Source organism: Odocoileus virginianus, chromosome 11, assembly GCF_023699985.2.
Source record: "Odocoileus virginianus isolate 20LAN1187 ecotype Illinois chromosome 11, Ovbor_1.2, whole genome shotgun sequence".
NCBI lineage: Eukaryota > Metazoa > Chordata > Mammalia > Artiodactyla > Cervidae > Odocoileus > Odocoileus virginianus.
Window position 1 is genome coordinate 14,327,884 of NC_069684.1, and position 16,229 is coordinate 14,344,112.

General features: G+C 44.3%; 1 protein-coding gene across 1 annotated transcript in view; it reads left to right on the plus strand.

Moving 5' to 3' along the window:
- The window catches only part of NIBAN1 (niban apoptosis regulator 1), a 174,043-nt gene that overhangs the window by 146,839 nt on the left and 10,975 nt on the right, over nucleotides 1–16,229 (plus strand). The window contains exons 7-11 of the mRNA XM_020870563.2: nucleotides 2,067–2,171; nucleotides 2,487–2,649; nucleotides 7,849–8,036; nucleotides 10,898–11,059; nucleotides 14,413–14,523. Of these exons, the coding sequence (XP_020726222.2) occupies nucleotides 2,067–2,171; nucleotides 2,487–2,649; nucleotides 7,849–8,036; nucleotides 10,898–11,059; nucleotides 14,413–14,523 (729 nt within the window). The remainder of the gene's footprint in view (nucleotides 1–2,066; nucleotides 2,172–2,486; nucleotides 2,650–7,848; nucleotides 8,037–10,897; nucleotides 11,060–14,412; nucleotides 14,524–16,229) is intronic.

Here is a 16,229-nt window from a genome sequence, read left to right on the forward strand (position 1 = left end):
CTGACTCGATGGACATGAGTTTGTGCAAGCTCTGGGGGTTGGTGATGGACAGGGAAGCCTGGCGTGCTGCAGTCTGTGGGGTCACAAAGAGTCAGACACGACTGAGTGACTGAACTGAACTGAACTGACCTCTTGACCGCTCCCCAGATAATGGTTAAGAAAGGTCAAAACATCCTGGGCATTGAATTACTAGGACTAGTGGGAATCCCACCCCTGTTACAATCTGTCACTCCTGAAGTTCCACATCACAGATGACGGAACCCCCCGGCTGGACTGACTCCCTGCCTTCTCTCCTGGGAACTCACAGATCTAGGTGGACTGAGCGACTCACCCCCCTCCACCCTGGGAGTGTTCCTGTTCAGTTCATCTAGACTGTTACAGACCGCTGTAAACAGAGCCATTTTGAAAGGCAAACTCTAGTGAGCTCATGAGTATTTCCACTAGCATGAGGCTGACCAGTGACCTCAGAGAAAGTCTTTCCTAAATCTTAATTTGAGTGTTTATGAGCAGGTCAATTCTTTTGGACAAATATTTTTTTCAATTCACAGAGCAGATGTCAAATGATTCTCTACTATGATTCTGCTTGCCTCCTTTCCCCAAGTTACTCTTGTCCTAAATCTTGGGCTGCAGCCTGATATTGAAAGCTGAGCTCTGAGCCCCAAAACTCATGGCAGATCTAAATCTAAACAACAAAACTGCTCCAATTCCAGTGGGGGGATATAAAGAAGAAAGGCCAGTGTTACGTGGGGCCTTATGTGCAGACCGGTAAATCACTGCTCACATTCGAAAGAAACACTTCCATTGAGCCAAGCAAAATTTTAGGAAAGACTTGGGAACAATTAAAAAAAAAATACTCTGAGAACTGTAGACATCCCCTCTCCCATATTCTCATCCCACCAATGTCCAATTGTTCCAAAGTATTAGTTACTTCCTTCTTTTTCTAAACTCTGAAGAAGATGGAGATGGGATTCAGGATGCAGTAGGGACAAACAGCATGAAGACACTTAGATCCCAGGAAAGTTCAAGAGGAAACAATGGTCTCAGGGGATATAGACAAGGACTCAAGCTGCCAAAACCAAGCCTGACCCCCTTCACAATTTTGCTAAGGATACCCTTATCCATAATTGATGTTTCCCCTCTTATCCTAAATGCATTAGATTGTTCTGTTTCGAATAGGAGAAGTTCAAGTTGAGGAATTTGTCCTTTCCAGTGGGAAAATGTCAGCAGGCATGACTGTTCCCTGCAGATATTTAGAACATTTACCCTCTATGACTCTTCCTAGAGATTTCTGAGGTCTCAGACCCAGAGTTAAACTATTAACCTACCAGATTTCATGGAGTGCAGGACAATCTTACGTATCCAGGACAGTCAGTCAGTTGAGTTGTTCAGTCATGTCCAACTCTTTGCGACCCCATGGACCGCAGCACGCCAGCCTTTCCTATCCATCACCAACTCCCAGAGTTTGCTCAAACTCATGCCCATCGAGTTGGTAATGCCATCCAACTGTCTTGTCCTCTGTCATCCCCTTCTCCTCCTGCCTTCAATCTTTCCCAGCATCAGGGTCTTTTCCAATGAGTTAGTTCTTCCCATCAGGTGGCCAAAGTTTTGGAGCTTCAGCATCAGTCCTTCCAATGAATATTCAGGACAGGGGTGGCCAGTTATGACACCTTCAGTTGGCCTGATATGCAGATTTAGGTGTTACCAGCTAAATCAGCTCTGAGACTTTCTTCCTCTTTTTTTCCACTTAAGCATTCTTTTTAATTCGAGTATAGTTGCTTTACAACATTGTGTTATTTTCTGCTGTACAGCAAAGTGAATCAGCTGTATCTATACATATATCTTCTCTTTTTTAGATTTCCTTCCCCTGCAGGTTTATAGGTTACCACAAAGTATTGAGTAGAGTTCCCTGTGCTCTTCAGTAGTTTCTCATTAGTAATCTGTTATCTGTTTTCTATGTAGTGGTATGTATATGTCAGTCCCAATCTCCCAATTCATCCCACCCCTCACTTCCACCTTGGCAAGCAGAAATAGAGACACAGATATAGTGGCTGTCTTCCTCTCGACAGATCCTGAGTAACCTGGTAATGGAGGAGCTCATGCCAACCCTTCAGACAGACATCCTGCCTAAAATGAAGGGGAAGAAGAACGACAGAAAGAGGGCCTGGTTCGGGGTAAGCGATGATTCTGCTCTGCCAGATCTGCTGCTCAAAATGAACATTCCCTTCCCTTCTCTTTTTAAGGTCTTGTTTTTCTTTTTTTTTTTTTTAAGACGTAATTCCTTCCCTGGGTGGAGAACTCCCAGTCTGCTCAGTCTCATATACATCAGGACTAATCCAAACAAACTCAGACTTTGAAAGAAAAATTAGAACGTGCACACAGTTGTGTTTATGTTGCGGTCATCTGTGATTAACCTGCCCTCCTGTGCTTGACTTTGTCAGGCCCTGACGCATGACAGAGCCGCAATCTGTGTGTTGTTCTCCTTGCAGCTCCTCGAAGAGGCCTACCACCTGGTTCAGCATCAAGTTTCAGAAGGATTAAGTGCCTTGAAGGAAGAGTGCAGGGCTCTGACCAAGGGCCTGGAAGGAACCATCCGTTCAGACATGGATCAGATCGTGAACTCAAAGAACTTCTTAATTGGAAAGATCAAAGGTCAGTGGAGATAAGGCCTGCTCCTATGAGCTAGATAAGCTGTGCATTTAAAGCTCTACCACATGGTGAGACTCCCCAGGTGGTGCTGGTGGTGAAGAACCCTTCTGCCAATGCAGGAGACTTAAGAGACTTAGGGGTTTGATCCCTGAGTTGGGAAGATCCCCTGGAGGAGGGCACAGCAACCCACTCTAGTATTCTTGCCTGGAGAAGCCCACGGACAGGGGAGTCTGGTGGGCTACAGTCCATAGGGTTGCACAGAGTTGGACACAACTGAAGTGACTGAGCATTTACATGGTGAGAGTTCATAGTTTCAAAGGAGAATTAAAGTGAGGGACTTTGGAAGCAAGTGGTGACACTTGTAATAGGAGCATGCTGGTGGTGCTGTTGAGGGCCTGGGCCTGCCCATGGAAACTTCAGTGACACAGGCTGGAGGAAACGGTGCCTCTTGCCTGTAGTGGTGCCTGTGGGTCCTGATCCTATACCTCTTACTCCAAATTGTAATGGCTCTGCCCTGCCCTCCACCTGCTGTAAGCTCTTAAAGAGTCGGGCCATGCCACCCCGGTTCACTCAGGTATTCCTGATGCCTAGTACTGTGTCTGGTATATGCAGACTCACATTGAATATCCAGATCAGTGAATAATGGATTTTCCTTTAATAAGAAAAAAAAGCTTTTGGGTTAGAGTCAATAAATCTAGATCTTCCAGATTTTCCCCCACTTACCATGGGGTTGCAAGCCAATAAACTCATCATAATTGAAATGCGTGCATTTAATACACTTGACCTACCCAATATCATAGCTTAACCTAGTTACCTTAAACATGCTCAGAACACTTATATCAGCATATAGTTGGGAAAAATCACCTAATACAAGGTCTATTTTATAATAAAGTGTTGAATAGCTTATGTAATTTATTGAATAGTGTGTTGAAGGGGAAAAACAAAAAGGTTTGTCTGGGTACAGAACGGCTGTCAGTGTGTTGGTTGTTTATGCCTGTGATCCTGTGCCTGATGGGAGCTGTAGCTGCTAACCCTGCCCAGCATCACAAAAAGAGCATCATACTGCATCTCACCTGCTCCAGAAAAGATCAGAATTCAAAATTTGAAGTAGTTTCCCTGGTGGCCCAGACAGTAAAGAATCTGCCTGCAATGCAAGAGACCCAGGTTTGATCCCTGGGTGAGGAAAATCCCCTAATGAAGGTAATGGCAACCCACTCCAGTATTCTTGCCTGGGAAATCCCATGGATAGAGGAGCCTGGTGGGCTACAGTCTGTGGGGTTACAAAGAGTCAGATATGACTGAGTGACTAACACTTCTCCTGAACGGGTAATGCTTTCTTCATCTTATTGTAAACTTGAAAGCTTGAAAGTTGAACCATCCTAAATCGGGAACCGTCTGTGGCCCCAGCTCTAATGTTAGCTGGGTCTGTGGGATCAGGGAGGTTGCTCAACTTCTGTGTGCCTCGGTGCCCTCCTCTTGAAATCACAAGGGCCCATGAGATCAGGGTCTGCATACTGAGGCCCTTGGGTCAAATCCAGCCTGCCAGTATTTTTATAAATTACGTTTTACTGGAAGATGGCTGTGCCCACTCCTTTCTGTATTGTCTGTGGCTGCTTTGGCACTGAAGGAGCATAGCTGAGTTGTTAGAACTGAGATCTTATGGGCGGCAAAGCTGAAAATATTCCTGACCTGGCCCTTGACAGAGAAAAGCTTGCCTCTTTCCTCATAGGAGGCTTTAGACAGCCTCTAAGAAATTCTACAGAATAAAATTCTACGGTCCTGCCTCCTACATACCCCAAAGCACACCTCACTGAACATCATTTCAGAGGGAAGCATGCTGGCTTATCTGTGATTGTTTATCAGCAATTTTCTTAGGTAGTCAGTTTTCAAATTATTCACTCAGTCATTCATTCAAAAGACATTCACTAAGTGCTTTCTGAGCAAGGCGATGCAGCTTTAGCAGCGAACAGGGAAGATCTAGTTCCTGTGTTCAAGAGACGTGGAACCTAATGGGATTTTCTGCCTGGAGGATTATCCTCTACACTTCAGACTCTGTTCATACTGCCGCCTAGCTCACGCTGGGCTCTTCTAACAAGTCCTCCTGAGAGGAGGTTGCAGGAGGCATAACCAGAGCCAAGGTGTGTGCGTCTGAATCTATTGTTTATCTGTTCGTGCGATGCCTTCTCCAGCCAGATATAAATTAACTTCAGACTGTTTTCTGGTTCCTATTATCCAGGTCTCTTATTCCTTTATTAGCACGACTGCTCTGGAGTTGACTGTAGGTTGAAATGCTTTATACAACTTAAAATGGCCAACACTAAACTGCCACAGCCAAATACATTCCTATTGACTGGAGCTGAGCTGAGCCTAATGGCGGCCATTCTCTTGGCCTGAATTAAATGAGTCTCTCTTTCTCTCTTGCCTAAATCCCTTCACATAAGATGGAAAAATATTCTTCCCTGGACTGGTTTTGGTTTTCCTAAAGGAAGCCTTGAAAGGAAGTCATGATCAGGTCTTTTAAAAATGGAATATCAGAAACACATTTTCACCAGACCTCTTGTTCTTCCCCTTTAAAACAAGAAAGTGCACATCAGGCTGCATTGATAAAGGGCTTTGGATTTCAAAAAAACTTCGGGAGTGTTAAAGTAGCAGTCTCTCTGTTTCCTCCCATGCGATTCTTGGCTGCACAAATACCGAATCATTTAATAAGCATTTATCCTGCCCCTGCTGAATACAAGGGCTATGAGGCACCTAGGAAGAAGGGAAGTAGGAGAGGATAAAAGTCATGTCACAGACACCAAAACAGAAGGGAAAATATGATAAATGCCACAAAAAAGGCAAGAACAGAGGACACAGTGATTCCCAGGCAGGAACCATTTCAGCTTCAAAAAAAGTCATGTGGGCCTCTCACAATGAAAGGAATGTTTTAATGTCAGTCGATTGGAAAGGATGATATTACTAACAGATACAGTAGGAGCTGACAGTTTCTGAGTACTTCCAGAGGATCACACACAGTTTGAGCATTTTGAACACAGCGAACTCATTTAATCCACACCATAACCCTTAGAGTAATTACTGTTATGAGCCCCATTTTACAGATAAGAAAACTGAAGTAGAGATGAAGTAATTTGCCTGTGATTCCAACGGTAGAGTGTGAAACAGTCAGAACAAACCCAGCCTGCAACTCCAGGGTTTTCTCTCTTCATCACTCTGCTCAACTGAATTTAATGTACGGCTCATGAATTAATGTGTCACAACACATGATTCATCTCTGCATCCCTGAAAAATAGCAGAGCACACTTGTGTGGGATGTAAAATTTATTTGATCATTAGGGAAACACCAGTAATCCGTAGTTCAGGAAGCTGGGTGGTAGTTCAGGGCATTAGGCTGTTCCGAGTGGATGAAATTTGAACTTGGCCTTGAAGAGGTGAGTAGGATGTTTACAAACAGAAGTGGAGGAAGGAAGGCAGAGGTGGAAGGAACGCTGAATAAAGGCACAGAGAGGGGGCTGGAGCCCACGGTTGGTACATAGGCAAGGGGAGGTCTGGCAGAGAGGAGCATGGCTGCCCATAACCCCTCCCTGCACCCATCTCTGCCCCCACCCAGCAGGGCATACCAGCCAGCTACTAAATCTTTGCTATATATTAGCCATGATCTTGATTGCTCTGAAATTTCAATTAGACCCTTTTCACATAGTTCTTCTCCCAGAGTTAATTTATAAATAATTCATTTATCCTCCCAGCAAACAATTTTGCATTTTGATATCAAGTAAGTAAGTTATTTTTAGGAGTCATAGATTGTTTCATTGAATTTTACAATAGAAAGAGTTTTTTTCCCCTAGTAATTCTATGACCTGGTTAATATTTTCTATCTCAAATATTTATAAGTACATAATATCAATAGCATTGGTCATGTCAGATTTTCAGAGTAAGAGGCAGTCCGATCCTTTGTAACCCTGTGAAAGATTTCTGCAAATTAAAGTGAGAACGTGGCCATTCTTCTCACCATAAGCAAGTTATTTGCCAATAAAAAATAAGAAGTCTATTTGAATTGTAAATCTGGATCTGAAAGTTAGTGTGTGACCTTGCTTGAATCATCTGACATCTCCCAGCCCCCTTCCCCATCTGTAGGATGAGGACCTGGACATCGAGATGAATCTGTACTTCCCTTCTCAGTTCTGTGGTCCTGTGAGAATGCTCGGTGACTTACCAAGCTCCACAAAGCTAGCCTTTCATCCGCAGAGCTAGCTCAAGCCTTTTCCAGTTCACTGCCTCAGTGCTTCTCAACCAGGCAAATCATGAGAATCGCTTCAACACTTAAAAAAAAACAAACAGATTTCCATGGCCTATCCAGACGTATAGCATCAGGATCTTTACTATGGTCCTCTTCTAAATCAAAGAGCAGTGTTTCCTCTGCAAAGAAAGAGTATGGTTACATTGTTTAAATCCTTTTCTAAATTTAATTGGCAGATAATTACACCACAATATTGTGATGGCTTTTGCCATACATCAGCATGAATCAGCCATAGGCATACATGTGTCCCCTCCCTCCTGAACCTTTTAGTCCCTTTTTATGGTTTTCTGTACTCTTTATATTTTTGTCACTAAGTTTGTCATCCTTGATTATCAGGAAAAAATAGCCTGTTTTTAAAAATTGGGTGTGGGGATGGGAGGCGGGTTGGCAAACCGATTGGAATTTGTTTCCATTTTGCCTAAAAAGAAACCATACTTGAAATTTTTAAAAGGCCCTTGAGGAGAGGGGAGGAAAATTGAATTAGATCAGCTGATTAACTCTTAGAAAAATGAATTAAAAACTTAATAAATGTGTTTTTAGAAGACAAACTATGAATTTATAATGGTGATGATTGATAGGATATAGATGAGTCAGTAGCATTTCATTTTTTTGTAATTAAGCGTTGTCTATTCACAAGGACCAAGCAGAAAAATGTATTTCATCCCAGGGCAGAGGTAATCTTGGGGAGGGGTTTCTCTTTGTTCGAGTTCTCAAGGAGAGATTCTCTTTGATGGTTTTCCATTCTGGTGAGTGCTGGCACAGAACATACTGTTCATCTGTGTTGCCTGTTTGAGCTTGCGTTGGCTGTTAAATGTCTCCTTGGGGCACTGTCCAGCCTGGCCTGGCTCCAGTGCCTCTGAATCCAGCTTTGCCATCACTCACAGTTTCCTGGCTATTTCCTCCCTCAGCAATGGTCGCTCAGCCAGCAGAGAGAAGCTGTGCAGAGAGTGTGCAGCCATTCCTGGGGTCCATTCTGGAGGAGTTGATGGGACCCGTGAGCTCGGGATTCAGTGAACTGCGCTCACTCTTTGAAAAAGAAGTGGATGAACTTAGCCAGAGCTTTCAGACCACCAAAGACAGTGCCCAGCTAAAGGAGGTAGGGTATGAAGTGAAGGAGTGGGTGGGAATGCTCTTTTTGTGGGTCTTTGTCTGTATTCATTCTTTCTTTTTTCCCTCCCTCTCTCTCTCTCTCCAGTCTTTTCTTCTGCCCTGCCTTCCATTCATCTGCCTTTGCATTTATTCATCTAGTCTTTCTGGCATTCATTCATCCACATTATTCATTCATCCTTTCATCCATCCATCTACTTGATTTCCTTCATTAATGGTTTTCATGTTACAAAAATAATAACATGCTTATGCAAGTTAAACAGTATACAAAGATACTTACATAAAAGCAAAATTAATCACCATCGCTCATACCCACCTAATTCTAGCCCACCCCCAACTCCTTAAGTATCTCCACTTCCAACTCCTTGAATTAACTAATATAAATAGCTTAGTATGTGTTTTCACATGCTTTGTCCTTGCCTGTACAAATATATATGCATATATCCTCATTTATATATATTTTGTGTTTTTGTTGATTTGCTTCCAAAAGCATGACAAAAACCTGTGTTTTTCAAAGTATGTTCCTGGGACTAGTATCATCCTCATCATATGACTGCTAAATATGCAAATTCTCAGGCCGCACCGATGAGCTACCCGATCAGAAACACTGGGGTAGGGCCCAGCAGCAGTCTGGTTCAACAAGACCTCCAGAGGACTTGCTGTATCCTAAAGTGACAGACAGAACTGGGCAGCTTTATTTTACACTTGCTCTATCATGATGAACATCCCTACAAGTCAAGACAGTGGATAAAACCAAAAAAAAACCCCAACTTTCTTTTTTTATGCATACATACACAAAATTGTATATAAACAAGATCATTTGTTAGTATTTTGAGGTTTCTCATGATAGCCTTTCTAAAACTTAACTTTCCCTCCTTCCCCCACATCCCCTCCTCCCACTCAAGCAACTAGTATCAACTTAGCATATGCTATTCTGTGCTTTTCTCCATGCTCATATAGCATGTAAAACACATGTTTGTGGGATATGTCTTTTTAGGTTGTTTGCTCTTAGAAAAATGGGATTATATTATATATATATTGCTTTGCTTTTCTGTTTTCTTATTCAAAAATACCTCATGAAACTGTTTTTAAGATAATGTTCTAGTTCATTTTTTGTAACAGCTGCATAATATTTCATGTACCAACACACCATGATTTATTCAACCATCCAAATGTTGCTAGCACCAGGAAAAAGCTGCAATAAATAACCTTGTAACATATATTCATTTACTTTGAAGTTTTTATATATATGGAATCTGATTCCTAGGACAGGACTGCTAGGCTGAAAGGTGGGAATTTTTCTCATGTTAACTGATGTCTCCATTAACATCCCCCAAAAAGGATTTAGATTTTACATTTCCACCAATTGTACCTGGCAAAGGACTTTCTTCTCACCAGCCTTAGGGAATCACTTGTTCAACTTTTTGCCAGTCTTACAGGAGCAAAGTGGTAACTGATTTTTCCTCTCCTGTCTGTTTAATTGCTATTTTAAAAAATAGACACATTGCAAATTATGTGACAAGGGACAAGTTTGACAGCATGGTTTTGGTCATTAATTTTACTTCAGTGGAGTTCTCTAGAACTCATTTCTTAAGGGAGTAATATTTTCCTCTTACAAGCACCATGAAAGTGGGCCCTTGTTAAATTTTTCTTTAGAGAAATCTAGAAATCTGATTTATCTCTTTTCTGTGACCTGAAACTCAGACAGCAAGTATATCCTGTCTTGTTCACAGTTACCCTGTTACTCCCCGGTTCTCCCTAGGCCTGTGTTTTCAGCACACTTCATTCTGTTTTCTCTTTCTCTACCCACCCTCTTGTTTATTCTAGAACTCCAAAATTCAGTTTTTAAAATCACTTTTAAATAGGCTTGGAAAATAGGATGCACTTTGTTGATGAAATCACTCATAGTCTAAGTCTGTGGTGATAATACTTAAAGTCTTTAGCAAATGAGGTCTGTTGCTGTCCTCTTGCTGGGAATTGTATGGCCTCATTGATTGAGCTATCACTTGTACAGACTAGAGGATGGGGAACCCCAGTTTTTAAAACTGGATACCTCTTCTAGACCACGCTTCTTTGTATCTCACTCCCTCCCTCACAGTCCCCATCTACTAGCAGAGGGAAGCCCTTGGGCACAGACAAAGCCTCAGAGAGCTCCAGGGACCCTGGCTTTGCTCTTAGAGTCCAGGAGTCCAGGGGCCATCTTGACTTCCCTGGGATTTTCGGAGAGGGATGTCTCTCATGAAATAAGGCTCTGGAGGTGTGTGAGCCCAGCAGCAGTTCCATGTGCCAAAGAGGCTTGCTGAACTCTTGAGCTCTGGAAGTGGGTACTTGGAGTCCATCAAGAGCTTGACAAGACTGGAGTCCCATGGAATGCATCCCTAGATGTGTCCATTGTCCGGTTGGTTCTTCTACCTGTCTCCATCCTAGCAAGGGAGCTGTCCTAGGGACCCATCAAAGGAGGGAAATAAGACAAGGAAGATATCACAGATATAGGGATCTGAGAAGTGATTCACTCTAATAACATATGTTTGATTGTTTAGAGTTTACATAATAGTCATGTAACGGGCTTCCCAGGTGGTACAGTGGTAAAGAATCTGCCTGCCAATGCAGGAGGCACAAGAGACGCAGGTTCAATCCCTGAGTCAAGAAGATCCCCTGGAGTAGAAAATGGCAACCCACTCCAGTATTCTTGCCTGGAAAATTCCATGGACAAAGGAGCCTGGTGAGCTCCAGTCCATGGAGTCGCTAGGTGTCTGATACGATGAGCGGCTGAGCATGCACACACACAATAGTGATGTAATGTAGTTCTAGGTCTGAAGGTGTGTTATTTTTCCCTCCACCAAAATGCAGCATCTAGACCAGCTTATGAATCTTCCACTGGATTCCGTGAAGATGGAGCCTTGTTATGATAAAGTCAACCTGCTGCAGGAGCACCTTCAGGATCTCAAGAGCCGCTTCAGGTTCCCCCACATCGATCTGGTGGTCCAGAGGACGCAGAACTACATGCAAGAGGTAGGGGCGGCGGGGTCATCCGTGGTGGAAGAGGCTGGGGTTCCAGAGAAACAAGCTCAGCCAGTGAGACAGGTGTGCTGGCGTGGCTGGGGGAAACGGGGCCCATTTCTTTAGTCATCCTGTTGAGTGACGACATGTTTTGTCCTGTTCCAGCTGGCTTCATTTTTTCCATGTTGATGAGCATCATAGAGAAGAAATGTCTCAGGGAAATAGAGTAGCATTAATTGATAATTACTTGATTTGTCAAGTCAGTGCTATTAATGTTGGCTTTATGTTGGAATCATCTGGGTCGCTTTTAAGAAATACTGATGTCTGGGCCACACTCCCAGTGATTTTGATATATATTTTTGTAATTAAAAAACTTCTCCCACTCCCATTCCTACTGCATTTAATATGCAGCCAGAATGGAGAACCACTAGCTTGAATCAATTCCCTAATCTAGTTAAATCAGTCAATCAATCTCAGTTTTAAATTTGGATTTCTTGAGTCTACTTCATAGATTCCTTTTTCCTTCCCATAAAGAACTTTTTCTTTAGGAACCGAGATGAATAGCACAAATTCGTTCCATATTCTAACGCTTTCTAAATGAAGGAAGGGTGTGATCACTGAAGCCGTTAAGAGCGCAATTCTACATCGAAAGTATTCCCAGGGAGCTTCCTGTGGGTTGGACATTGTGCCAGACCCCACTTCTGGGAGCTGGTAGTGAGATAGATTCTTAGATAAATTCACTATGCCTGTTGAAAGTGCTTAGAGGAAAGCTATTGTGTTGGATACTTTCAGATCATAGGCTTGGGGAAGAAAGGAGATTTTTTTTCCTATTTAAAAATCAGACTTTTATTATAACAACACAGTAAACAAAGCACACAGAAGCAACATATGCAAAGTACACGTAAGAGAAAAGAATCAACCCTCAGGCAACTTTCTAAAATGACAGTCACTGTTACATAATTCTGAAGGTCAGGAGCTTCTAATGAAGGGCTGTGCTGAGCTGCCCATTGCCCCCAGGCTGGCTTGAGGCGCCAACGGCGCAGGCGGAGGGGGGGAGTCCACTCCCGCTCAGCTGAGCCTCACGCCATCCATCATGTGCCTGCACCAACCACTGTGGCTTCTGGGGTGTTTTAAGGCCACCCTTCCCTTTGGGCAATCCAGGAAGCTTAGTTTCTATTCTTCAAACATTTGTGGGAAAGAGAAGCACCATTAGCACAGGTTCCCGTGGCGTACGGCGAAGCCTGATGGTGCCTTTATCAGGTGCAGGAGGCACACGGGCCCCCCTCCGCCACCGCCCCCGAGTATCAGCAGCACGTTGAACACTAGAGGAACCAGGGAGGTGAGAAAAGGAGGAGACAAAAATGTGGACACTACACCCTTTTCTCTTTTTTTTTAAAGTATTAAATTCAGAAGTAAACAGGAAGAAGAAAAAAAAAACCCATGAATCCATTATATTATCAACAAATCTTAAAGAATCTTATCCTGCACTTCTATCAAAAGTTACTAAAACTTCGGAAAATCTAAATAATGGACATACCAGTGTAATTCTGAGTAGGTGGGCAGCAGCTCCTTGGGCCTAGTAGACAAGCTCTGGCTTTCTCGGAGTGCGGAAATGCAGATCCACACGCTGAGGGATGGATGGAGAAGGTGCAGTGGGTTTTCCCATGTGCCTCAGGGACCTTCCGTGTTTGGATGGAAGAACTGACTTAACTCAAAGAGGAAACTCAATTAACATTCAGAGTCTTGAGGTGGTTCATCCAGGATGGGCATGAAGGCATCACACGGGCCCACGGAGACTTGCTGATGAGGGTGCGCCTCTTGACACAAGCTCTGCGGTGAGGACCTTTGGGGAGGTCACCCCACAAGGCGCAGGCGGCCACTGACTGCCGGCTTCAGCAGCCCCACCGCTCTTCCTTTCATGTCCAGGGTCCATGCAAGCCTGGGCCCACCGGGGCTACGGGCAGATGCATGAAAAAGATTCTCGCTGTGATCTTTCCTCATTAAAATAACACCTCAGCCACCACCTCGGCTGAGGATCTGTCCATCTGCTCCCTGCTCAGCTCAAAGCACCTGCGGGCGAGATGCTGCTGCCACGGATCCTCACTCAGCATCAGCTCCCCATAGAGGTAGATGCCCATGGCCTGATCCTCCTGAAGGAACCTCTCCACGTCTCTGTACGCTTTTGTGTATTTGTGCTTAACAATGAGTTCACACCAGCGATGGCGAACCTCTGCATCCTGCTCCGAGAGGTGGTACGTCCTCTCAAGGCTTTGCAGAGTTCGCGGAGTCACAGTCTTCTGCTCCAAGAGATGCTCCAGAAGCAAGACCAGCTGGTCTGGAAGAAGCTTCTCAAACACTTCTTCTCTGTCCTTTCGTTTCCGTTTTCTGGGTCTCCGGTTCACTCGGACCCATTTCGCGACCTCGGCGCTCACCTGCTGCGCGAGCCCGCACTCCGCCCGGGCCCGGCGCTCCCCCTGCAGCGGGCTCGCCCGCAGTAGGTGAAGGTGAGAGCCGGGCGGCGGAGCCCGCGCTCAGAGCCGTCCGCCCCGCCGGCCCGGCGGAACGAGATTTTTTTTTTTTTTTTTCCCCTTCAAAGTTATAGGCAGGAATAAGTGGCACATTTTATTTCTTATCTAACCTCTGAGTTGTGAAGGATTAAAGAAGAATGAGGAGCAAAATTGGCCAACGGCTTAACTGAAGTTCCTTTGACAGCACGCTCTAAGGCGCAATGGATATAGGCATAAGCGCAGAGAGTAAGAAATCTGAACCACTTCCATTTCCTAACCCGTGAGTGTGACAGTCACGGGCTCCACTGAGCCTTGACCCTGTCTCCTTCCCCAGCCTGGCAGAGAAAGGGAGAGAAGTAGGGTGGGAGGGTGAAAAGTGGAGTGAGAGATGTGCTGGGGTGGTTTACATCCATCTGAAAGGAGAGGTGCAGAGCTAAGGAGCCAAAAAATAATTGGAGAAGCCTCCCGCCTCATTTCATTAAGCCCTGGCTGCAGGGGTGGGAATGACCACAGGAAATGATGATACCCCCATCCCGTGGTCTTGGGTTTTCCGGTGCGGGGTGGAAGGAGAGATGAGAAGAAAAGGTACATACATGTGCACATACATGTATGCATACAGGTACAGGTGTATGTGTTTTTGTGTGTGCGTTTCCCAGCCTCCTACTGACCGCACTGTGGTTGTGGGCTTAGGCATTTCACAGACCACACAGTGGAATGAGGGCTTGTTGCCCTGGGTCACTCCCAGGGTAGTGACCATCTCCGATGGTCATGCCCTCCTTTCTCTCCAAGCTGACTTAGACCTGAGGGTGGCGATCCCAGTTTCTGACTGCACTGTTTCTGTGCTGCTTTGGTTTCTAGCTGATGGAGAACGCAGTATTCACTTTTGAGCAGTTGCTTTCTCCACATCTCCAAGGAGAGGCCTCCAAAACCACAGTCGCCATTGAGAAGGTTAAGCTCCGAGTCTTAAAGGTAAAATTGTTCTCTCACTTGCGGGAAGCATGAAGCAAGAACGTGACTCATTTCTTTTGTTAAGTGGAAAATATCAAGTTCTCTCTTTGACTTGCCTCCCCTTTTCAAAATATTGCCTGGCCCCTTCTTCCTGATAACCAGTGACCATCATCTAGCGGCAGTTCCCCTTCGACTGTCGTGCCTATTCTGCCATCTAGTGGCTACTTTAGGGAACCACAGGTCCTCGGCATCATTGGTCACCAGTGGCATGTCTTAGGCTTATTTATGTAGCAATTGGACTTGATACTGACTGCCCACTATCAGCAAAGAATTGTGAGAGGTAGTGCATGGAATATGAAAGTATGAAAGACACAATCTCTTCAGAGTTTGCAGTACAGTAAAGCCCAATTAAATTAACAGTTTTTAGAAAACTCAAAACCTCATGGCAAAGGAGCTACTTCAAGGAAAGGACAGCTGTTGTGTGAAATTGTTTTAAATGTGCTTCATGCATAAGTGTCTATCAAAATAGTTGTAATAATAGGAGCTTGCATATACATAGGGCATATCTTTAAGCTTTTTAGAAAAACTTATCCTGTTTCACAAGAACTTGACTTACATAAGCTTAACAGGCTACTTGAGCTTTGAGCTAAAACTATCCCTAAACCTAGTCCACTAATTTTTTGTGACCCACTTTCCCTAAGCAGAGCTCTGGAATGGAAGATCAAAGTCTCACAGAGCCTAGGAGGTGGTCCCTGAATTTCAGACCTGATCTTAATACCTCACAGGCAGTAGGAAACTCTGGCAACTAAATCATTGAGATTAAAAGCAATAATTGCCATGGTAACACAAAATAATGAACTTGCCTTTGAGAAAGAAAAGATAGTATCAAGGTCAATGCCACCTCCCATGGCAACACAATTTTTACCTCTCAGGACAGTCCATCTCTTCTCTGGACACTTTAAGGTACGAGAACATACTTCCCAATGCTAAGTCAAAGTTCTCACCACTGATAATTCTAGTTCTACCCTCTTTTCTCATGCCCTTCTTCCACATGGTAGTCTTTGGTTGTTTGAGAGAGCTATGATTTTACCCCACGTTATCTCTGGCATAAATCTCTGTAACCATTCTTTGTTTTGCCTGACTGTTCTGCACACATCCCTGTGACTATGCTCCAGTCTGTCTGTGCCCTCTGCGTGAACCCCCTTTAAAATCAAACCCTGGTCTCTAGAGTTGGCTGTTCCATGTGTCGATAAGACATCCTCTTTCCTATTCTAGATATTGAACTTCTTTGTTGAACATATCACAGTGCTAATGTAGCTGTGAGCCAGACACTCTCTTCTTTGGCAGAAATCATTACAACCTACCGATCCCGCTTTCAGGATGTAGAGTAAAGGAAGGAGATGATCACGGCTCCCAGGCGCCAACCCAAGACAGGGGTGATGAAGTTTTAACCCATCCCCTAGTTTTGTCTTCAACTTTATAATAACACTCTGCTTTGATCTTACCTCAGTTTTCGTATCTGTAAGAGGGGAGGCTGAGATGGGTCATGATCAGTCATAACCTCCACCTGAAATGGGAGAGAACCGCACAGAAAGGTCTCTGAAACCTTGGAACACCACCTGGGTCCTCAGAAATTAGGACGGGAGGGCGGGGGTAGGGAGGGAGACGAAGTGAGTTGCTGAGTTTTTGTTTACGCAGAAGTTAACAGGTTGTGATGTTGTATTTAG